Source organism: Meles meles, chromosome 8 (genome assembly GCF_922984935.1).
Source record: "Meles meles chromosome 8, mMelMel3.1 paternal haplotype, whole genome shotgun sequence".
In the NCBI taxonomy this organism is placed as follows: Eukaryota; Metazoa; Chordata; class Mammalia; order Carnivora; family Mustelidae; genus Meles; species Meles meles.
In genome coordinates this window covers 55,257,895-55,281,281 of record NC_060073.1, presented here as the reverse complement: position 1 = coordinate 55,281,281, position 23,387 = coordinate 55,257,895, and the positions used below count along the sequence as shown (strand labels likewise).

Below are 23,387 nucleotides of genomic sequence, written 5' to 3'. Positions count from 1 at the left end.
ATTTGTGGCACTGTTTACCCTCCAGAGAGACTCTAAAACCCTGCCATGGCTGACCCTGGAAACAGCTCCTGCTCCAACTCTTTACTATGGCTGTGGGCCCAGATATCCCAGGAGACAAACATCCCCCTGCATCAATCCAGGCAGACTGCAGCCCAGCTGTGGCACCATCTCCCAGAAGCTGTTAAAGACCTTTGCCCTCTGACTCGCTGCAGGAAGAAAGCAATAAATAGTGGTCAGGGAAAGTTGTCAGGAAGTGACCCCAAAAGGCATAGGGGCCACTGACTGGAAATGACCAAGGCAGAAGTGAACTTCCCGCCTTGTGCAGCTCCTGCTTAGAGGTTCCACTGCAAATGCACTGTCTCCCTTCCAAGCAGGCTCTCAGCCCTGCCTCCCAGCCCAACCTTGGTCAGCTCCTTCTCTTGTTCATCTCTCTCCTTTTGTCCCCACCCACTCCCTAGCTCTCATCAAATGCACTATTTCAGGGAGGAAATAAAGACCCTTCTCTGTGAGTTTTCTAAAGTTCCTTCCAGACCACAAACTTACAGCATCTACCCCGTCCTGACCTCCTTTCCAGGTGTCTCCTGCTTCTCCTCCCACTACCGTCCCCTTCACAGATTCCTCTGCCTCCCTTTCCCCTGCCTGTTCTCACACACTGTTGCTCCCTGGAATCTCTCCTTGGCCTCTTCTCACTCTACATGCTCCCTCAGGACCTTCTTTTCCACTTCCGTGGCTTTGACCATTGTCTGCACTTTGACCTAGACCAGTCCTCTGAGCTCCAGACCTGTACATCCAGATGCCTTCTCAACATCTCCACTTGGATATCCCACAGGCACCTTAAATCCAGCCTGTACAAAGCTAAATTCATGATCATTCCAACCCCCTCTAATGACTCTTCCATCCACGTAGTTGCTCAAGCCAGAAATCTGTTCTTCCCTTTTCCTCTCCTGGTATATCAATCAACTAGGGACTAAGTAAATCCTCATTATCTCTCCTATTTGTCTATTCCTCTCCATCACCATTAGCACTATCCTGATTTAGGCCTGAGTCATATCTCCCCTGGACTATTGTGATTCCCTTCTCATAGGTTTCTGGCCCTCTAATCTGTCCTCTATCCCAGGATTTCTGGTCCTTAGCATGTCTGACAGTTTGGACCAGATAATTCTTTGTTGTGGTGCTGTCATATGCACTAGAAGATATCTGACAGCATCCCTGGCCCCTGTGTGCTCGGTGCCAGTAGCATCCCACCAGTTGCGACAATCAGAAGTCTCTAGACATTGCCTAACGTCCCCTCCAGAGGGAAAAATCACTCCCAGTCACGATTTATACTAACTACCAAAAGCATCTTTTGAGAAAGCAAATGTGGTCATATTAAACTTCTACTCGAAAGTCTTCAATGTGCTTTAAAGAAAAGTCCTCAAACCCTTGGCTTGGCTCCTCACTGGGTGGCCTACCTGCACTCCCACCTCCCACTCACCTACTGCACACCTTGAACTCCAGAGACACTGAGCTACTTGTAGCTTCTGAACAAGTCAGACTCTCGCTCCGCTCTGGGCATGTCACCTGTGCCTGGACCCCTTCTCCCCACTATCCAGCCCCCTCACAAACTCCTACTCAGCCTGTGAGTCTCAGCTTAAGGGTCACCTCTTCGGGGATGCATTCAAATTGCCTATCCGTACCTCACATAAGTCCCCGTTATGGAAGTTTTTTTTTTTTTCTTTTATTGCAGTGCAACTATTTCTTTGCACAATAATCTCCCCTCTAGACTATAAACACCATGAAGTAGGGGGTAATGACTCATTCATTACTGTATTCTTTGTCCCTAAGACAATGACTAGCACATGGTAGATACTTGATAAATGTATACTTAATGCATCCAATATTAAGACTTCTTCTAAAAGACAGGAACACTGTAGTCATTTTTACTCTTATTGTCTATAGTTACCAAGAGTGAAAACTCCAGGAAACCCTTTGGAGAGTTGTTCTCTTACTTCAAGCACTAGTGAAGAAGAAATTTAGAAGCCATCACCCACTGGTCCTGTGCCAAGAGGGAAAGTAAACACATGGGAAAGTGGATGGGAGCTGGACGGCACCAGGCAGGCAAATACCCAGAGTCTAGCCAGAGGGCAAGGCATCAGCTGGGTTCAGGCACTGCCTGAAGTCTAGGCCAATAGGCAGCCCCTGAGAAGACGCTCAGGGATCTGGTGGACTTCTGAGATGTAAAGACTTCAAGCACTAGTCTCCTAAGAGGCCTTCCTACATCCTGTTTTCTGTCCTGCGTCCGTACTCCATGATGCAGCCAAAGCAGTCCTCCCAAAAGATATATCAGATTTGCCTAGAACCCCTCATTGGCCTCCTGTGGGTTTTTAAATGATCTCTTTAAAAAAAAAAAAAAAAGATTAATTTGACAGAGAAGAGAGAGAGCGAGAACAAGTAGGGGAGTGGGAAAGGGAGAAGCAGGCTCCCTGCTGAGCAGGGAGCCTAATGTGGGGCTTGATACCAGGACCCTGGATGACGAGCTGAGTGGAAGGTAGACACTTCACTGACTGAGCCACCCAAGCACCGCAGCCCCCCGTGATTTTTAAGATAAAGCAGTGGTTCACAACTGGGAGTGATTTTTGCTCCCTGGAGGGGACATTAGGCAGTATCTGGACCTGCTTGTAATCTGGTCCCTGTCTACTATTTTGTCTCAGCTCTCTGCAGTTCTTAGCAGAACAGCTGAGGCCAACCTGAACAATGCAGTCACCTGAGCACATCCCGGGGTTCTGCAGCTCTGTCTGTAGGCCTGGAATCCCCATCCCTATACTCTCTATAATCCATTTGGCAAAGTCTCATTGATTCTTCAAAGGCCCCTCCTCTGGACTTCCACAGCACCTCATGTGCCATGTGATGCAGCACTAGTTACTGGTGTGTCTCCCTGTCTAGCTGGGACCTGCCTGGGAAGAAGACTGCGTCCTTTCTTTGTTCCCTGGGACCAGCACAGCACCAAGCTTATAGTGGGTAAGTTAATTCTTGAATATATCACTTACCCACTGATCTAACCCATCCTTCACCCTTAAAGCAAGTTAGCTTCCTAAAGAAACAATCTGTAGGAAGGAGGGAGGGATGAATAGGTAGGGCACAGAGGATTTTTAGGATGGTGAAACTACTCTGTATAATACTGTAATGCATGTCATATACATCCATGATACATATATGTTATATATTTTGTCCAAGCCTATACAATGTACATCAGGAGTGAACCCTAGGGTAAACTTTTTTTTTGGGATTTGGGGTGATTATGTGTCAATGTAGGTTCATCAGTTGGAACAAATGAGCCACTCTGGTGGGGATGCAGATAATGGGGGGGGGGGGCGGAGGGTGTTACATGAATAGGGATGGGGGTATATGGGAAATCTTTATCCTCAACTCAATTTTGTTGTGAATCTAAAACTGTTCCAAAAACATAGTGTTTAAGAAAAACAAAAACAAAATCTTATCATGCCCTTTTCTGACTCAAAGAAGTTCAGTGACCTCCTTTGCCTTCGAAGTAAAGTCCTAACCTCCTTAAAGCTTGGTGTCCAAGGACTTCTGTAATCTGGTCTTAGCCTGCCTCTTTAGTTTCATGCCCCCTCTGTCTCCTCCAGGCCTGACCTGCAGGCACTTTGTGGCTCCCGGAGTCTGTCCGGGGCTCCCATCTCCTCCCCAGAGAGGTCTTCCTGATTTGGGATCTCACAAATAGTTCTTGTTATCTCTCATCCTTGTGCCTGAGCACAAACGTCTCATCAAGGCTTAGCTCCACGGAGAGGGATGGGGGTTTCTTCCAGCAGAGCCCAGCACTGGATGAGGGCTCCATAAATGCTGGCAGCTCTCTTGGGGAGCAGGAGCCACATGGGTGTACAGAATCACCATCTCTGCCTTTCAGAACAACTTTGAGATTTTTATAGATTCTCTCTCACTTCTTGACACCACAGGATACTTCTTCCTCTAGATCCAATCTTAACTCCCTCAGCTGCCTTACCTGGCCCAGCTCTTGCACCCTGTTTTCTCCTCTTGTCATGAGCCTTCACCTTCTGCACAGATTTTGGAGCTCACAGGATAGGATCAAACCCTCTGACGTGAGTTACCATAAACAGATACACCTGTAAAGTTTGGTTTCTGTTCTGAGGTCCTCTGTGACCCTTTAATTCACTCCTGCCCACAGCAGCATCCCACTGTGTGCAGGACTTACCCACCTGCAGGAAGCAGGTTCCAGGCTGGGTGCCCTCAGGCAGAGAGGCATTGTAGAAAGTCCTCTGGAACTGGGGCTCATTATCATTCACATCTTGCAGGGCCACACTGACTGTGGCAGATGAGGCAAGGGGAGGCAAGCCCCCATCCGTGGCCACCACAATCAGCTGTGGCTGAGGTTCCAATTCATAGTCCAGCGAGGCAGCCGTGGTAATGATGCCTGAAGTGGGGTCGATGGAGAACCAGCGGGTGTTGGCACCAGGGGCCAGGCTGTAGGTGACCTGACCATTACTGCCCTGGTCAGGATCCCGGGCCATCACTCGCACCACAAAGCTGCCAGGCAGTGCAACTTCAGGAAGGGGCTCAGGTCGGTAGAGCTGACGGTCAAAGGTAGGCGCATTGTCATTGACATCGGTGACATGCAGCACAAAGGTAGCCTCAGCCCGCAGTGGGGGTGAGCCTGAGTCTGTGGCGGTAACCCGCAAGTTATAGGCATCCCTCTCCTCCCGATCCAGCTGCCGAGCCACACACACCAGGTAGATGACACTGTCCTGAGTGCTGAGGGCAAAATGGCCCTCTCCACCCTCCAGGGAAACGTTGACATGAGCAAAGTCACCATCATCTGGGTCTGACACAGAGATGCGAGCAACAAGCTGGCCAGGTGGGGCAGCCTCAGACACTCGTGGGGAGCCATCAGCACTCAGGAAAATGACAGTCATGGAGGGCTGATTGTCGTTGGCATCTCGCACGTTCACAGTCACAAAGGCTGAGCCCAGCTCAGGATGTGCCCCACCATCCCGTGCCTGCACCACCAGTTCATGGACCCGCCGTTGCTCAAAGTCCAGTGGCCGCTCCAGCCGCAGCAGTCCTGTGTGTGCGTCAATGGAGAAGGGCCCATCACCCTCACTCTGCCTCCGGTTGATCTCATAAGTCACAGCCCCATTGGCACCAGCATCGGCATCAGATGCATACACCTGCAGGACAGGACTGCCAGGGGCCAGGCTCTCAGACACCACAGCGTGATAGCGGCTCTGATTGAAAGCTGGGGCATGGTCATTGATGTCCAGCAGTGTCACGTCCAGCAGGGCCTGGGCCCTCCGGGGAGGTGAACCACCGTCATAGGCCTCCAGTTGCAGCATGTAGTGTGAGCGGTTCTCTCGGTCCAGCTCCCCGGTAACTACCAGTTCTGGCACAGGGGCCCCATCTGGACCAGGACGTGTCTCCAGCTGGAAGGTCTCTCCAGCTCCATCACCAGACAGTGCATAACCCTGGGTTCCTAGGCGGCCAGCATCTGCATCACGAGCAGGCTCCAGCGGGTATCGGGTGCCAAGAGCTGTATGCTCAGGTATCTGCAGGGCAGCCCGAGCCTGTGGGAAGGCTGGAGCATGGTCATTGATGTCAGCCACTCGCACAGTCACTTCTACGGTGGCACCGTCAGGAGTGACTGCAGTGAATCGGTAGCGATCTCGCCGCTCACGGTCCAAGACGCGGGCTGTACGGACTACTCCACTGTGTTCATCAATGGCCAGGTCTGTGCCCACCCCGCTGCCCTCTTGGGCGGAGATGAAGTACATGGGAGGTGCTGCTGTGCCTGGTGGAAGCCCTGCACTGATGTCCCCAATCAGTGTGCCTGCCGGCTGCTCCTCATCAATCTGTAGGTCCAAGCTCCCGGCCTGACCCCAGGCACTTGACACCCTGGCCCCCACTAGCAGCAGCAGCAGCAGCAGTGGTACCAGGGGGGGCCTGGAGCTCTGCATGCCAGTGCAGGAAGGCGCAATGCCCGCCTCCTTCTGCATGACAGGGGCAGTCCAGTTATGGCTTGGGCTCCAGCTCCAGACCAGGCTCCAGGCCCGGCTTGATCTCAGGCTTTGAATCAGGTCCAGCTTGGGCCCTGGCTCCAGCTCAGGCTCCCTGATCTGGGAGAAAAGCAGAAGGAAAAAGATCATGGTTGGGCGGGGGGTGGAATCAATGGTCCAGGGAGACTGGGGATCTATGCCACAGTGAGACTCTGGCATGTTCAGCCCCTCCGTGGGGCATTTGTGCTGCCGCACATCCATCAAGCTTCTGCTTCAGAACTCCTCAGCATCTATTCCAGTCTTAGCCTGGCAGGTCCCCATCCCACCCTAACCTCCCCTTATCCCCAGCAGGTTGTTTTGTTCTTAGTGTTCAGGTCTCAACGCCCTTGGACTCCCTTCCTTTCATGTCTGGACTTAAAAATATGGCCAATCCTTTCTCATTTTTCTTCTTATTCAGGACTAATATCTCAATAACTATGTGCTTTTGGTAACCTTACCTGAATCATCAACCTTCACCTTCAACCATTATATTCTTGTAAAACATATAAGCATATATGTAAAACATTACATGTGTAAAACATGTAATATAAAAAGGTTTTATATATTACATGTGTGTTTTATATATAAAATACATGTATGTTATATGTTTTACATATGTATAATAAAAGTATATAGGAATTTCAGTATAGAGGAATATGTATATATTCCCTCAGCCTCACTTCCCTCTCCATTCAACAAGGGATTGGGCACACATTAGTGACTAAAGGAAACAGTCCCTGATTTCAGGGATGTCACAGTCCAGGGACTGGACAAGTAATTCCAAGAGTGATAAGGGCTGTAAGAAGTATAGGTAGCTCTAAAGGCATATATACAAGAGGGGCTTGCCATAGTCAGGGAGTCAGGGAGAACTTCTCTGAGTACGTGACCTTCAAGTGAGGATCTACCTAAAGAGTAGGTGTTGGCTAGGTGGTGGTGGGCAGCAAAAGGGGGTTACAGAAAGGAGAGTATTCAGAAGAGAGAACAGACAGTGGGAAGGCCTAGGGTCTATAGTGAAGAAAGGGCTGAGAGTGTTTGGGGATGAAAAGGGACAATGTGTGTGAGGTGTAGAGGGGTAGAGTGCTGGGGGAGGGAGTATGAAATGGGGCAGGAACTCATAAGTCATATGGGTGATTTGGATTTATTTCTAGGGGCAAATGGAAGCCACAAAAGCATTTGAAGAAGAGGTGCTATAATATGAATACATTTTGTGACTATTTCTATAGATAGGTTCCCTTTGGAAAACAAAGCCCATGCACATGGGACCGCTATCTTAGGGCAACCCCTATAACACACTTGTGGGAGTGTAGGTGATGGCGGTGTTTTGATGGTGACTTGGATGAGTGTTAGCAATGAAAATGGTGAGAAGTGGATAGGTCTGTAGGAAGCTTAGGAGGTAGAACAGGCGGGTTTGATGACTGCTTAAAGGCAGGAGATGAGGGATTATGAGAAGTCAAGGATGATGGGCAAATTTCTGGCCTTAACCATCAACTGGAAAAAGTTATTCTTAACTGGCCAGAGAGGGAGACAATAAGAAACCCAGAGAAGGCCAGTGCCTCTGAGGTTAAGGGGAGCCAGGGTTTCAAATACTGCATAAGTTCAAGAGGGAGGACACCTCAAGCCCCATAATGAAGGTCTTAGTGACAGAGGGAGAGGAGCATCAGTGGAGAGGTTGCCCGCTCTGCAAAATTGGTTCATTTCCTTGTTTCTCACTTCTCACATCCTCCTCCCTCCATGCCATGAGGCTTCGTCTCCTGTGACAAGGCTCTCACTAGGCTTCCAATCATGTCCATGCTCTACATCCAATGAACTTTTTTTTTTTTTTAAATCTTCCTCTTACTGGATCATTCTGGAACACTGGATCACTGGTCATTGGTTTCTTGGAGCCTACTCCTCCTGCTTCACATGGTAACACCCCACCTTTTGCTTCCATTGTACTTCTCTGTCCACCCCTCAATTTCCTACACAAGTTCTTCTTCCTCTGCCCATCCCTCAAAAATTGGTGCTATTCATGGCTCAGTGGCTCAGGGTGGCTCAGTGGGTTAAGCTTCTGCCTTCAGCTCAGGTCATGATCTCAGGGTCCTGGGATTGAGTCCTATGGCGGGCCCTCTGCTCAGAGGGGAGCCTGCTTCCCCCCACTCTCTGCCTGCCTCTCTGCCCAGTTGTGATCTCTATCAAATAAATAAATAAATAAAATCTTTAAAAAAAATTGATGCTGTTCAGGCTTCAATTCTGGGCCACATGTTTTTCAACTCTCCTCCCTATTCTGCCTGGGTGATCTTATCTATTCCTGATTCAATTGCATCAGTTATTTTTTTTTTTAAGATTTTATTTATTTGTCAGAGAGAGAGAGAGAGAGCACAAGCAGACAGAGTGGCAGGCAGAGGCAGAGGGAGAAGCAAGGTCCCGCTAAGCAAGGAGCCCCATGTGGGACTCAATCCTGAGACTCTGGGATCATGACCCGAGCCAAAGGCAGCCAGCTTAACCAACTGAGGTATCCCTGTATCATTTATTTTTTATGCACTATTTGCTGACGCCTTTCCAGTTTCCTTCCACTTCCAGCTCTGGAGACACATGGCCAGCTATATACTGTACTTCCTTCACAACATATCCCTAACCCTCTCCTCAAGCTGACTTTCTTCCTCCATTCTCTATACCGTGAGCAGCACCACCACTCAGAAACTCCTTACTTCCTTGCTTCCTTGCTTTTCTTCAGTCTGATTTCCAGTTAGTTATTGAAACCAAACCATCTCAATGAGACATGTCTCAAGTCTGCCCTTTCCTCTTTCTTTGTACTGCCACTGTCCCAGTCTGAGCACTGTCATCTCTCCTTTTGATTCCTACAATAGCCCCTAACTGCTCCCCCCTGCCTCCTGGCTTGGACCGTCTGACCAATCTCCACCTGACCAGAGTTATCCACATAGCTTTCACCAAATCACTCCTGAAGAGAGGCTTCTAAAGGTCCCCCATTACTGACAGCAGAAAACTGCTGTCTCTCTCCAGAAAAAAAAAAAAAAAAAGCAGATACACATACACACAAACTGTGTCTGCAGTTTCAGGGGGTTCATGGACACTTGGTGTAAAACTTCTAGCCCAAATGATAAAGTATAATTTCCTCAATCTATCTTCCTGATCTGAGCCCTGCTGCCTCTCCAGAGCACCCCCCCCTTTTACTGTCCTCCATCACACCCTGCATCCCAACACTAAAGCCATCCTGAAGTTCCTTCCCACTCCTTGCCCTGTGTGTACTACTCTCTTGTCCTGAGATACCCTTTAAATATCCTTTCTAAGTGGCCATCTCCTACTCAGACTTCAAGATCTGGTTGAAGTGCCCTGTCTTCTGTGAAATTTTCCGTGACATCTCTCTCCCCACATCTGCAGGAGCCTCTCCTTCCCTCTATTGTACTCCTCACTGCTGTTGGTCACGCTGACAACAAACTGCACAGCAGCCCTGAATTGCAGGCCCTTTGAGGGCAGCAAGTTCATGGTCTTGGTTGGTCTCTGTCCAGCACAGTGTGAGCAGGCAATCAGTGTTGAATGCATGGTCAGAGCCTTTTAATTCTATGCAACCGCACTCACATGTTGACACAGACAGAAACATCTGTGGACATGCCAACTCAGATAACAAACACAATGAGAGCCTGTGTCCCTGAGGCAACATGGTCTGTCCTGTGGCTACAAAAGTGTGTCCTCAGGTTTAATGTACTAGCTCTGCTTTAGGACTGCCTGTCCTCCCAAGGGAGTTTCTGACCTCTTGCGTACACTTCCAACCTCCATCTCTCCCACCTGTGTGAGGCAATAAAAAGAGCAGGGATTCTAGAGTTCGAATTATTTTCCTAATCTAGATGATTCTGTGAGAATTAGAGGCAATGGAAGCAAAGAGCCGAGAGCTGAGCGGGTACCATCCTCCTGGTAGATGGATCCCTTCATCCTGGGCTTCAGCATTCTGGGGTTCTCTGTCTGCACTAAGACCCCTGTCTTTGGGGACTCAAGTCTGAGGAGCTCATGGAACTGCCACATGGGATAACAGGTAAGAGGAATTCAGAACAAGAAGGTCTGAGTGAGCATAGGTCTGACTCAGTGGAGGGAGAGGCTGAGTATACAGGGACGGCCCAGGGGCCCAGGTCAGTGATGTAGGTCTAGAGACTGGGTTAGGGGTCAAGGTGTTAGAGTTGGTCCTATTCATTTAATCTATCAGTGGAGAGCAAGCAGTTATGATTGGTGGGGAGAGAAGATAATGGACAGTGAGGTCAGTGTTTTTATTACTATATTATCGTTCTCTGACTCCCCATCCAGAGACAGAATGTCAGCTTTGTGAAGGCCAGGATGATATCCCATCTGCCTTTGTGTGTAGCACAGAGTATGGTAGGTGATCAATATGTTTTCTGAATGAAACGATGTATGAATGGTATGAGATAAAAGCTCAGGAGAATGATCAGCCTTGAAGAGGAGGGAATCAGGCCCAGACAGATGCCCCTTCTCCAACATGTGCAGAGCCTGCCCTCCTCATCACCCAACCTGGGTTCTTGTCCAGTGCAAACTCCCCCGTACAGTCTCAGTGTGGACACACAACGGTGCCTACTCACAAAGTCATGGACCCACACACAGCCAGATACACAGATGTACAGATTCAGATATAGACCGGCACAGTCGACACATATACATATACGGACAGGGGCCACTTTAACATATACGCAGATATGCACATATGCAGATACCCCTCTTTACAGAGAAGTGTATTTTCACACACACAGATGGGATAGTCATTCCAAGATGGATCTTGTCTCTCCGCCCCCACTCCCCACCCCGCCCCGCCAACACACATGCAGGCATACAAAGGGACCCACACAGGCATGCTTTTGTGCACACAGAAAAACAACTTCCTCACAGGCCTCGCATGGACAGGCACATTCCCGTGATACCCTCCCGCACACATACACACAGGCATACTCACATACACCCTCCCTCCCACGTATGCAGACAGATGCACTTCCACGTGTGCACAGACACAGCGGCAGGCACGCGCGCACACACTTGAAGACCCACCCACACACAGGCATGCTCTCACACATGCTGCCGGGGCACTCGTGGTCAGCTCTGTGGCTGCAGCTGTGACCTTTCGGTCCCTGGGGCCTCTGTCTGGACTGTGCCTCATCACTTCCTGCTCCAGGGCTTCCAGTTCCAAATTCGCACTCCAGACTCTCTCCAGAGACTGTCTCATCCTCTCTCCAGCTCTCCTCTCAGCACCATCTCCCCATCTGTCCGGTGCTTCTCACTGCCTCTTCCCCAGCCCTTGCTCCTCCTCCCTGTTCCTATCTCTTTCCCTCTCCAGGTCTGTCCTGTCCCTTCCCCCAGATCTGGCCTCACCTGACACCTGTCTCCTGCCCAGACCTGTCTCCTTTCTTCAGTCACTTCTCTCCCACCCAGTTGTGCCTTACTGCATGCCCTCACTGTCCCCGTCCTGTTGCTCTGTCCTCTGGCTCCATCCTGCTCTCCCCCTCTAGCCCCACATCTGGGCCTCTGGAACCACAGCTGGTTCTCATTAGGAGGGGGAGGGGCGAGGCTGTTCATTGGGGCCTGCAATGTGATGTCAATCCTCCCCCCACCACAGCCTGTGTGTCTACAGGACCTGGGAGCAGGGGGAACATGGGAGAGGAAAGAGAGGTGGGTTGGGGGGGAGAAGCAGGGGGAGCATAAGGGAAGGGAGTGCTACAGAAGGAAGTAGAGGAGTGGCAGAGGTACAGAAGGGAAGCAGGCTGGGGGAGCTGGCACCGCCTAGGCCTCCTCCCTCAACTTCCTGTCCTAGGGCCAGGGAGGGGCAGGGACCAGAAAGACAAGGCCTGGTGGTGAGGGGTGGTGGTGGTGGCTGGCGGGGGTGAGGGGGGACGACAACGACTACTAGAAAAGCAGATTGATGCAAAAGTGGCAGAAGAGGGTAGCCTTGGTAAGCAAAGGGAGGGCCAGGCATAATGGGGAGAAGAAGAGACTGAGAATGCTGGTGGGGTGCTTGGGGGTAAGACTGCAGGAGAGCGCCCTAGTGTGACAAAGGAGAGAGCACGTGTGGCAAAGGGCAAAGGAGAGGGGGGTGCTACAGAGAGGGGAGCGAAGTCAGAGCCAGCTACAGCTAGCCTGGGAGGTGTGGGGAGGTAAATAGAGGTGTGAGGCAGAGCTGTGCTGGGGTACAGAGAGGAGGGTGAAGAAGGGAAGGACAGGGAGGGAGGAGAAGGCAGATAAACTGGCTACCCAGGGTATCCCCGAGACAGCCCATGGGAAGGCTACTGCATCCCTCCTGAGAACTGGTGCCCAGGAGCCACTTCAGGGAGAGGCTGGGGACAGATATGAGTGAGGGAAAAGCCTCTTTTCTGAACTTTTACAATGTGCTGGGCTCTATGCCAGGCAGTTCACAGACAGTATCTCATGTAATCACAACAACCCTATGAGGAAGGTGTCCTGTCTTCCACTGAGGAAACAGGCTTAGCATGAAAAAAATTTCCTGAGTTAACACAGCCCCAGTTTGATTCCAAGACTATGCACTCCATGCTGCCTGTGATGCAGGGAGAAGGGAGAGATGGAGAAAGGGAGAAATGACAGGGGAGCTGAAGGGATGGAATCCTTGCAAGACAATGGAGGCCTGAAGAAAAGAACCCATGGGAGAAGGGAGACCAGGTATGAGGTGTCTGTGATGGCCCAGGTCAGTAGCAGTGGGATCAAGAAGACACAGAAAAAAGAGGTGAGGTTGACAAGACTTGGCCACTAACCTTTGAGAAGGGTGGTGGAATGGAAGGGTCCAGATTGACTTCCAGGGTTTTGGACTGGTAACTAAAATGGTGCCCTTAGGACGCAACAGAGGAGAGATGCCGTTTCTCAGGTGCCCACTGGTATCGCCATGTGGCAATGTCCCAGGCACAGTTGGCTTTGCAGGTCTAGAGCCTGGGAGAGAGGTCTGGGTTGGAGATAGGGATTTGGACAAATCCAGGGGTAACTGAAAACCATGGGCATGGAGACCCATCAGCTAGGGTGTGCAGAGGGAGAAGAGTCTAGGATAGTACCCTATGGAGGAGTCACATTTAAGGGCAGGACTGAAGAGACTTTTATTCTTCTTGGAGAAGAAAAAAAAAAAAAAAGAGGAGGCAGTATCACAGAAGTTAAGGGAGGAAATATTTCAACAAGAAGGGAGGGATCGATAGTGTCTAGGGCTGCTGAGACTTCAGATAGGATGTGGGCTGAGAAGTGACCATTGATTTTAGCAGTAAGGAGTTCACTGGAGATCTGGGGAGAATAGTTTCAGGAGAGTCCAAAGGGTGCAAGCCTCCTGCAGTAGGGAATGGTAGGGAATAGATCAACTAAACAACCCCCCCAGACCAGATGTCAGCATAGAGCAATTCATCAATACACACTGCGCTTCTACAATAGGGAGGCAATATATCACAGTAGGGTAGGACAGGACAGGGGTGCAGACGTGGACTCGGGGGCCAAACCAAATGGGTTTTGCCTAGCTTCACACTTTCTAGCTGTGTAACCTCTGGCAAGCCACTCAGTTTCTCAGTGCTTCTAGTTCTTCCTTTATAAAATAGGGACAATAATATTACTTAGTATGCTGTGTTTGTGGTTAGAATGGTGTCTGGCAGATAGTTCTTGTTTTGAAAGTGCAGTGTGATTAGAAGATGGGCTCTGCTGTGAGACAGACTTCAGTGCAAATTCTGACTCTGCCACTTACAGTGAAGCCCTGGGTGAGTTGTTCAGCCTTTCTCAGTTTCCTCTTCTGTAATGTGGGGATTAAAGTGCCCACTTTAAATGGTTGGCAGGAGAGTTAAATGAAAGAATGTTACCAAAAACTTAGCACATGTCCTGGCACACAGTGAGGGGTTAATAAATATCAGCTGCTGTTGTTGTGTGCCAGACACAGAGAATAACCCTCAGACAAGTGTCATCTCACAGATGAGGAAACTGAGGCTCAGCGGGTAGCAGAGAGATGGGGGACACAGCTCTGATGGACTCCAAAGCTAGTGCATTGTTACCGTATATTGCTTCATTGCTGGAAGGCTCAGAATGCCCTGATGAAGGGTCATGTCACTGACCAGACAGCACAACAGGGAAGGAGAACAAGCAAAATTCTGTTATAGGAGAATAACCTCAGCAGCATGCACAAGGTAGGTTAAAGGAGATCAGTGTTGAGGAAACTGCCAGGCCAGGCAGAGGGTCAGGTGGTCATGGAGCCAGGTGGTGAGACAGGAGAAAGGACCAGAGGATGCTTGGAGGTTTCTAGGAGACATAGAGAAAATGGGGAGAGGCAAGCTCAGGGAATGCATGTGAAAGGATTCATTAATTAATTGATTCAACAAACATTTTTGAAGATGGGCCAACCATCATACTAAGCAGTAGAGATAAAGCAGTGACTTGGACAGATGGGAAGTCATTGCCTTTGTGGTGTTCATAAGTAGGCAGGGCAGGGGGAGGGAGCAAGGGGTGGTGGTGATGGGCAGCAAGGGCCTCTTCTTAATGTCTGACCCTGACAATCAGAGTCTGGGTTGCAGGGGAGGCCAGTGAGACTGGAGCAAGCAGAGGAAGTGAGAATATAGCAGCAACCCAGAGATACCAGGAGGGAAGAACAAGTGTAGGGAAGTGAGAGGTGGAGGGGCAGAACATAGTAGGGGGACTGAGATGTTGGAAGTAAAACTAAGTAAGTTAACAGTTGAATACTTAACAGTTGTTTTCTTTCTGAATTCTCAAACAACTCTCTTAATGTTACCTACATTTTCACCCAAGGAAAGGGGAGCTCAGAGAAGCTAAGGTCAGTCAGGTGGCAAACGATGTGGCTGGAAGGTCAGAGGGGCAGCCTCCACCCATTCCCTTTCCTCTCTTTCCTCCTTCCCCTTCTTCTTCATCAGCCAAAAGGGTGATGCCTCTCTAGGCTCTGAGAGATACCAGCTCCTTCTATGAGCAGCTTAGAGAGAGAAACATAAACAAGGACATTCTAGTGTGCCAAGGGAACACAGAGGGGCATCCTGACTCACGCTTGGGGGTTCCGGGCTGACTGATGGGAGGAGGTGCTCTCTCACCAGGGGACACAGGAACTGAGGAGTAGCCCCTCTCAAGTGTCAGTAGTTGAAAATCTTGGTGTCAGAGGGTTACCCAGGAAACATGGACCCTGGAGCAGGACAGGGCAGGCAGCAGGAAGCCAGGAAGAAGATGGGATCTGCCAGCATGAACCCCTGGGAGGGGCTTTTGCTTACAGGTCCCAGGGCATCAGGAGTCCATTCTTGTTACCGCTGAAAGGCTGAAGAGGGAACAAGTGTCTGGGAACCTGACACAGGGAGAGGCAAGACAAAGGGTGCCAGGATTTGGGAGGGCCCAGAGTAGGTGAGCGTGAGGGGTGTTGGAGGGAGGAGCAACCTACGGCACCTCCCAGGAAGGGGGCTTGCTGGAGCGGAGCAGATGGTGGGCACTGTAGTGCCTTGTGGCCTAATGGCAGGACACAGCTTCCTCATTTTCCTCTCCCTCCAGGAACCCCAATAGGCACCTGGCGCAATATATTTGGATCTGCAAATTTCTGGAGTTCCGTAAATGATTTGCCAAACCGAATGAGAGAATAAAGTACAGAGAAGGAAAGGAAGAAGATCCAGGAAAAGAGAAGGTAAAGTGAAAGGTAGAGAGGAGGGCATAGGGTGAGGAAGGATAGTTGGTGGGGGAAGGGAGTGGAAATACCTCAAGTGGGATACATAGGTATGTATGGAAATGTCTCGATTGTGCAGGCTGCTGAGACCACATGTCAGTCTTTTGAAGAGTGAATGAGGGTGAGGTATGTGCAGTGAGGGGCGTCATTTATTCATTCACTTGTTCATTACCATGAATGTGAATGTGGAGGGCCCCTGGGGACATAACAAATATAACATGCAACTCTGCCATCAAGAGGCCCCAGCCCAGTCAAAGACACAGAACAGGGAAGAGGCAATGACAAGAGTGAGACAAGAGGATCCCTAGCCTACTCGGTGAGTCAGGAGAGGTAGGGTTTAGGACTAGATCGGAGGATGGGAAGGGGCTAGCCAGAAGAAGAGGGGAGTGAAGGGCTTTTTTGGGCAGAGAGCAGTGTGAGCTAAAGGCCAGAAGCATGGAAGAACACAGTGTCTCTGAGGAACTACAAGGAATTCGGTATGGCTAGAACTTGCAATGTGAGGAAGGTAGGGAAATGAGACAGATGATGAGGCTGAGGAAGCTGGGCAGAGTCAGATCCTGAGGGATCTCATAAGCCTCAATAAAGTAGAGAGTTCGCCCAAGACAATGGAAAGATACTGTAGAATACTGTGCAGGGAATGCATAGCTGGACTTGCACTTTAGAGAGATCCCTCTTGCTGCAATGAAGGAAAAAAAAAACAAACGGACTAGGAGAAAAGTTAGGAGACTCTTGCAGTAATTTATGTGGAAGAATGGTGAGGTGAGTGCAGTAGTTGGGGCCATGGAGCAAAGGGGATGGGATGCCAGAGAGAGCTGAAAAGGAGGTAGGACCAGCAGGTTCCAGTGACTTTTTGGGTTGGAAAAAGACATGTGGTGAAGGATTTGGGTGCAGTTAATTTATGGATGTGTATCCTGATAACTGAGTAGAGATGGTGGTTTGGGGGAGAAAGGAATGAGTTCAGGTTTGGACATTTAGGGGCTTGTGAGCTATATAGCAAAGATCATGTAGGAAGCAGATATGGAGGTCTGGAGGTCAGAAGAGAGGTCTGGAAGAGGTAGATATTTGGGAGTCATCAGACTATATGCATGATAAAGCCCTGGAAATAAATGTGATGGATCATCTAGAGCAGTGTCTACAGTGAGAAAATGAGGAGATCCAAGTCAGAACCCTAAGGAATGGTAACATTTAGGGGTTCCCCAAAGGAGCCCTCAAAGCAGAGTGAGAGGGAATAGTGAGGAGGAACTCTCGGTGAGAGATGCACGGACCCTACCTTATTGTAACCATCTGTTTATCTGCCTGTCTCCTCCACTGAGGTTTAAACTTCCTGAGGGTAGGAACAGTGTCTTCTCTCATAGTATTCCCATCACCGAGCAGTGTGGTTGGCACTTGAGAGCTCACTAAATGTGGACAGGATAAAATGGTGGCTCAGAAGCCAAAAGACAAGAGTGGTTCAAAGAGAAAGATCAACAATGTCGGACCATGCCAAGGGGTCATGCAGTTGATGACTTTTGAAAAGAACTCTAGTTTTGGCAGGTAAGAAATCACTTTCTCTTAGGAGAGCCATTATACTAACTAGAAGGGCAGGAAAGGGGAAGTGGGAACAGCTCCATGCAGAAGACGCTTTCACAGTGAAGCAAAGTGAAAGATCACTTTTCAGACACTCCTTGGCCACTCTTTGTCCCACTGTTCTTGAGCCCATCCATCCCACAAAGTCTCAACCCAAATTCTCAACCACACCAACTGGTTGGTTTAGCTCACTGGGGATTACCGAGTTAAGGGAGGCAGGGGAGACTGGAGGCTCTGTGTGTGCTCACAGGAGGAAGGAGTATAAAGGGAGAAACTGGAGACATGGATAAGACACAGCATAACTAGTTGAGTGAGGTCCCCATGGAGGTGGGAGGGGATGGGTAAAGTAGTCTTAAATAGAAGGGACACCTCTTCATAATTTTAGGAAAGGCAAAAGACTGAGGAGAATGCAGATAAATTTGAGGAAGTAGGCAAGAAGCTAAGGGAATTCAAACTGGATGGCCTCACACTTTTCTTAGTGAGTGAGACCAGGTTATCTACTCTTACTGCCTCCCTCAGTGAGTGAGACAAGTTTATCTACTCTTAGTGCCTCCACATCCATTCTTCCACTGAGCCCTGCTGACCCCACTGCCTACACAACTCTTGAAACCATCTACTTTCCCCTCTGCTGTCACCACTCCAGTTCAGGCCAGCTTTCTCTCCTCCTGGCTTCCTGCAACAGCCAACCATCCTCCTTTTCAGAGCCAGTCTCCACACTGTCAGACTGGTAGGTCTACACCAGATCTGATCATATCACACTATAGCTTCAAATGATCAGGTGTCTCTCCATTATTTTGGGGTTAGATAATCTTTTTCCTATGACCTGTAAGAACTGCATGATCTAACTAAATGTCTGTCCACCTCACCCAGACTTTCTCACCTCTCCTCACATCATGCTATTAGTGCCTGGCTCACTGGGTTGCTTTACCTCTCAGACATATAATACTTTTTGTAAGTGGGCTTTTCCATGCTTGCTTCCATGGCTTGGAATATTCCCCACCCAGTCCACCTCATCTCCACCTCTCCTCTGCTGAGTCCCTAGTTATCACCCATCAAGCTTAAGCTTAAACATCATTTCCTCCAGGAAGCTTCTTCTGAGTGCCCCTCAAGGGCAAGGACCATGTCCATTGCATTCACCCTTGTAACGCCAGCACCTACCACACTGCCTGGCATAGGGGAGGTACTTAATATGGGTTTCCTGAATGAATGAACCAGTGGATTGGGTATTTAATCTGCTGGGGTGAGAGATGTGAGGCATGTGAGGTTAAGGGGTATGAAGAAAATAGAAAATTTTTCATCTATTTATTTATGGAGGGCCAGTTGAGGGCGGAATTTATAGAAACATCCATCACCTGGTGTAGTTGGGAATTTGGGCTGAAGCTTTGTGGGATGGGTGCATCAAGGACAATGGGACAAAGAATGGCCAAGGAGTGTCCGAAGGGATAGTCCTGGGTGTGTAAACTGGAAGGAAAGTACAAAGTCAGAAAGGGGCAGATCGGGAGAAAGCAAAGATGTCAAGGGCAAGAGGCCATTATGAGGTTGAAGAGTAAGTGTAATGGGAGTGAGGGCATCTGAGAGCTGGAAGGACATAGGAAGCTACCAGCAGAGAGTGGAATGAAGGAGTTTATAATTTTAGAGATTGACCAGTTCTACAAAGTGGTCCTGGGAGGGAAGAAGAACTTAACTGGAGCTAAGGAGTTCAGAAAACTGTGAGGCTGGGATATTAGTAGGACACTTAGCATCATGGCAGGATATAGGGTGAGGGAAAGACTGATTCAGGTCTCCAGTTTTCAGGGAATAAGAGGTTAAGCCTGGGAGGTCTATGGATGAGAAGGAGTAATGGTGTGAGCATCATAAGTTAATGGGAACTTGTTTAGCAATTGCGACACCTCACTCCTGGTGTATACATGTTACAGGAAAGTGAGTGTGTGGTCAGGGTGATTGCAACACAGCCTTCTGTTAGTGTCAGGTCTCTGGGGCACGTGTTATGTATGGGCAGCTCTGAGAAGTATAACCCAGATGATGGTCTGGCTGTGACTGTTTCCAGTGGATGTACATTGCTGTGTCAGTGTCTCCAGGGAGGTGCTGGCAGCAATAGTGTCTCCGGTGGTATGTGTTGGCCTTGACAATAAACCTCGGGGAATGTGTTGGCTGCACCAATTCTGCAGTGGGTGTTTGTTGTTCTGAGAGCATCATCTGTAGGTGTGTGTTGTTAGATCTGACACTGCTTTCTAGGGGTGTGTGATGGCTGTGAAGTCATTTCTTGTGGATATGTATTTCTGAGGACCGTGTCCCTTTTGGGTTGAGTATGGCTATGACTGTGTCCCTTGTGAGTATTTGAGGAGTTGACATAAGTAACAATATTTTTCTGGCCTATGACCCCATGGCTTCGGGCCCAACCCACACCACACTGAGTTCATTGTGCCTTTAGACCTCCGTCTCCTCCCGCACCGCCCCCCCCCCATGTGGGACCAGGCCTGCGGTGACCTCCCTCTGTCCCCTGAACAAGGTTCTGATCTAGGCATCCTGGACACAAACTCAGAGCATCAGTCTGGGTGACTCACCTCCACTTTAGGCTTTGCCTATATCTCCTCTGTTTCTCTTTACTTCTCTCCCTTAGTTTCTTTGTCTCTGTCTCACTTCGTCTCTGTCATACACCCATCCTCCACATTCTGACACATGGCTCCCACAGACACAGACAACACACGCACACACACACACACACACACCCTCACTGGGACTTGCTCACCATGACATACACTCATTCTGACCCCCACACCCTCCGAGTGACACGCACTTACACACACAACCAGACAGATACACACAGACACACAACCTCCCAGTGACACGCACTCACACCCTGCCCATGCACTCACACTCGGAGTAGCACACACACACACCCTGCCCGCTCCCCGCACCCATACCCCCCTCACACTTTCACGCCGCAGCACACCCGACTCCACTCGATGACACACGCAACACAAAGACCCCCAGGCCCTGCCCCCACGCTCACGTTCACGTTCGCCCTCGTCCCGCAGGCCCAGGCCCCCCTTCCCCCATTGTCTCCGACTCAGAACAAAGCCCCCAGCTCCACCGCCGCCGCAGCCGCCCGGGAGAGGCCACCGGGCCGGGCGGGCGCGGCTGGACGGGCCGGGCGGGCGCGGGCACTGACCTCCGCGCGGCGCGGGCTCCCTCGCCCGGTCCTGGGGCGCCGTCCGGCCGCGGTCAGCCCCCCGGGCAGCGCCCGCCCGCGCGGGGCCTGGGGCCGCGCATCGTCCGCCGCCGCTGTCTCCGGGCCGGCGATCAGCTCTGGGCAGCCGGCCGTCGGTCCGTGCGCCCCTGGCCGTCGGTCTGTCTTTCCCCCGCCGCCGCCGCCGCGGGGGCGCCGCCTCCTCCACAGCCGCCCGCGGAGGATGCGAGATTCGCCGCCGCGGCCCCGCGCCCCCTCCCCTCCCCTCCCCTCCCCTCCCCCGCCCTCCGCGCGGTAACCCGAGCCCCCGCCCCTCCGCCCGCGGAGCCCCCGCCCCCGCCCCCACCCGCACTCCGCGCGGAGGCCCCCCCACCGCCCGCCCGTCCTCCCTCCGCCCCTCGACTTCCCGGCCCCAGTCCCCGGCGCCGGATCTGGCCCCAGCGCCGCGCGGTCCTCACGTCCCCGTTCTCGGTCAATTCGCCCGGTCCCCTCCTCCCACCCCAATCTCGACATCCTCTCCCTTGTCCTGTTCTTCCATTTTCTTTCCCAGCCCCGATTCCCCCGTCGTCCCCTCTTCTCCCTCATCGTCCCGTTCTCCCTCTTGCCCAACCCTTCTCCCTCCCACCCTTTTCTCTCTGCCTCCTCTCCCTTTCTCCCCATCCACTTCTTCTCACCCCTTCTCCTCACCCATTTCTCTCCACCCTTCTTCCCATCCCCTGTCCACAGTCCTTTCCCCCAGCGTCTTGTATGTCAAATTCTCATCTCCTTTCTCAACCCTTCTCTTACACTCGGCTTTCTTCCCATCTCCCCATCCCCTTCTGTCCTTCTCTTCCCTTTTCTCCCCAACCCTTTCTCACTTCCCTTTCTCCCTGTCTCCTCCTCATCCCCTTCTGTCTTCCGTCTTTTCTCTATCTTCCTCTTTCCCCCATCCTCTTCTTCCATCTTAATCTTTCCGTACCCTCCTAGTCACTTCTGTTTATCTCATGCTCTATTCCTTTTCCCTTTTTTGTTGCTTAGCCCTCTTTGCCTCCCCTCTTCTCTCATCCCAAATTTGAGGTTCCAGATTGGAAGGAAGGTATTGGAAGGAAGAGATTTGCAGCTGCTGGTCTAACTAAGGGTATAGTCCCCAGAAAAGGAAAATGAGATGGAAGCTGGGCAGGGAGTGGGGAAGGAGCTTGAAGGTCAACTTGGGAGAGAAAATGGGAAGATGTGAAATCAGGCAGAGCTGGCAAGTATCAAAGAACTGGAAGAGTTTGACCTTTCCCCTTCTGTCCTTCCTTATGACTGTGAGTAGGTTGTGAGTCCAGAGGTATTCTGGATTTTACAGGTGTACAAATGGTACGAAGAAATCCGGAACTTCTGGGAAAAGAAAACAAAGTTTCAGCTAAAGCAGAAGGGGGTGTGATTTTGAAAGGGAGGAGTGAAGGAGAAGCTGGAGTCCTTGAAAACATCCAGGTTTCTGGCTTGGACAGCTGGGTGGATGGTAGTGACTTTCGCTGTGCTAGACAAAAGGAGCGGGAGTAGCTTGCAGGGGGTTTATATAGAAAGACGATGACTTTTGCTTTGGGCAGCTGACTTTGAAACGCTTGTTGGGTAGGTAGGTTTGTAGCTTAGAAGAGTGGTTTGGGATGGGCATAAATATTTGGGAGTCATCTGCAAATACCGTATAAGCTTGAATATAGGGTGAGGTTTTGCTTTTTTGTTTTTCCAAAATCTTCCCTCAGGAAAGAAGGAGTAACCTTATATTTGAGTCCTTCCAAAGTCTCTCATATTACAGGGTTTGCTCTCATTTATTTTGAACAACAAACCACTGGATAGGACCGTATGGTATGGTGACTAAGCTTGTGGACTCTGGAGCCAGACTGCCTGGCTTAGGGTCCAGACTCTGCCATTTACAAACTTTGTGGCTTTTGAAAAATTACTCAACTTTTCTCTGCCTCAGTTTTCTCATCTATAAAGTGGGGCTAAAGGATTAAATTATTTAATATATGTAAAATGCCATGTACCTGACACATAGTAGTTGCTCAATAAGTGCTATTTTTACTGTTTGGGCAAGATAGATTAACCTGAAATGTCCTCAACAATGCTATCTTGGATGCTTGCGTAGGTCACTTGCCATGGCATCCATTGTCAAAGAAATTTAACACGGCTTTGGTAACTATTCTTGGTAGTATGACCTCACAACTGCATGTGTTGGGTGTCTCTAAATACGCTTTTTAAGATTGCTTTAGAAAGTAATACAGTAGTACTTGGGAGGGGCTTCTGGGTTACTGGAAGCATTCTATTTCTTGACCTTAGTGATGTTATATGGATGTTTCACTTTATGACAATTTCTTGAGCTGAACACTTAATGTCCTTTTCTGTATGGATGTTATACTTCAATTAAAAAATTAATAATTAAAATTATTTTAAAAAGACAGTAATACAGTAAGTGATTTTTAGAGGTCATTAATATTCTTACAGGCCAAAACCCAACTGCCTTAGTGTGATGCAAATGGCCCTTGTGACTTGGGATAAAGTTTCCAGTGACTGAATCATATGTGGATTCAAATTGTGCTGTGTCCTATTCCAAACTCTTCACTGGACTGGAGAGAAAGAAGGTCATCAATTCTGAGAAAATGGGTAAGATGGCTAAAAGTGACCCTCCTAATAAAAAAGACACTGCTTTGGGGATGCATGTTTTGAGTATGCATAAAATGGTCTACTGAATTATGAGAATGGAAAAAAGCAAATTTGGGGCACCTCGGTGGCTCAGTTAGTTAAGTTTTTGCCTTTGGCTCAGGTCGTGATCCCAGGGTCCCGATATTGAGCCCATCAGCCTCCTTGCTCCATGGGGAACCTGCTTCTCCCTCTGCCTCTGCCCCTGCCCCTTCCCCTGTTTGTGTTCTCTCTCTGTTTCTCCCTCATATGAATAAGTAAT

At 49.9% G+C, this 23,387-nt stretch overlaps 1 protein-coding gene across 1 annotated transcript in view; it reads right to left on the bottom strand.

Moving 5' to 3' along the window:
- DCHS1 (dachsous cadherin-related 1) overlaps positions 1-20,698 on the bottom strand; it is a 35,430-nt gene extending 14,732 nt beyond the window's left edge. The window contains exons 1-2 of the mRNA XM_046016191.1: positions 20,450-20,698; positions 4,212-6,122 (exon numbers count right to left, since the gene is read on the bottom strand). Coding sequence (XP_045872147.1) covers positions 4,212-6,002 — 1,791 coding nt within the window. The 5' untranslated portion in view covers positions 6,003-6,122; positions 20,450-20,698. The remainder of the gene's footprint in view (positions 1-4,211; positions 6,123-20,449) is intronic.
- Between the last annotated feature and the right edge of the window lie 2,689 nt (positions 20,699-23,387).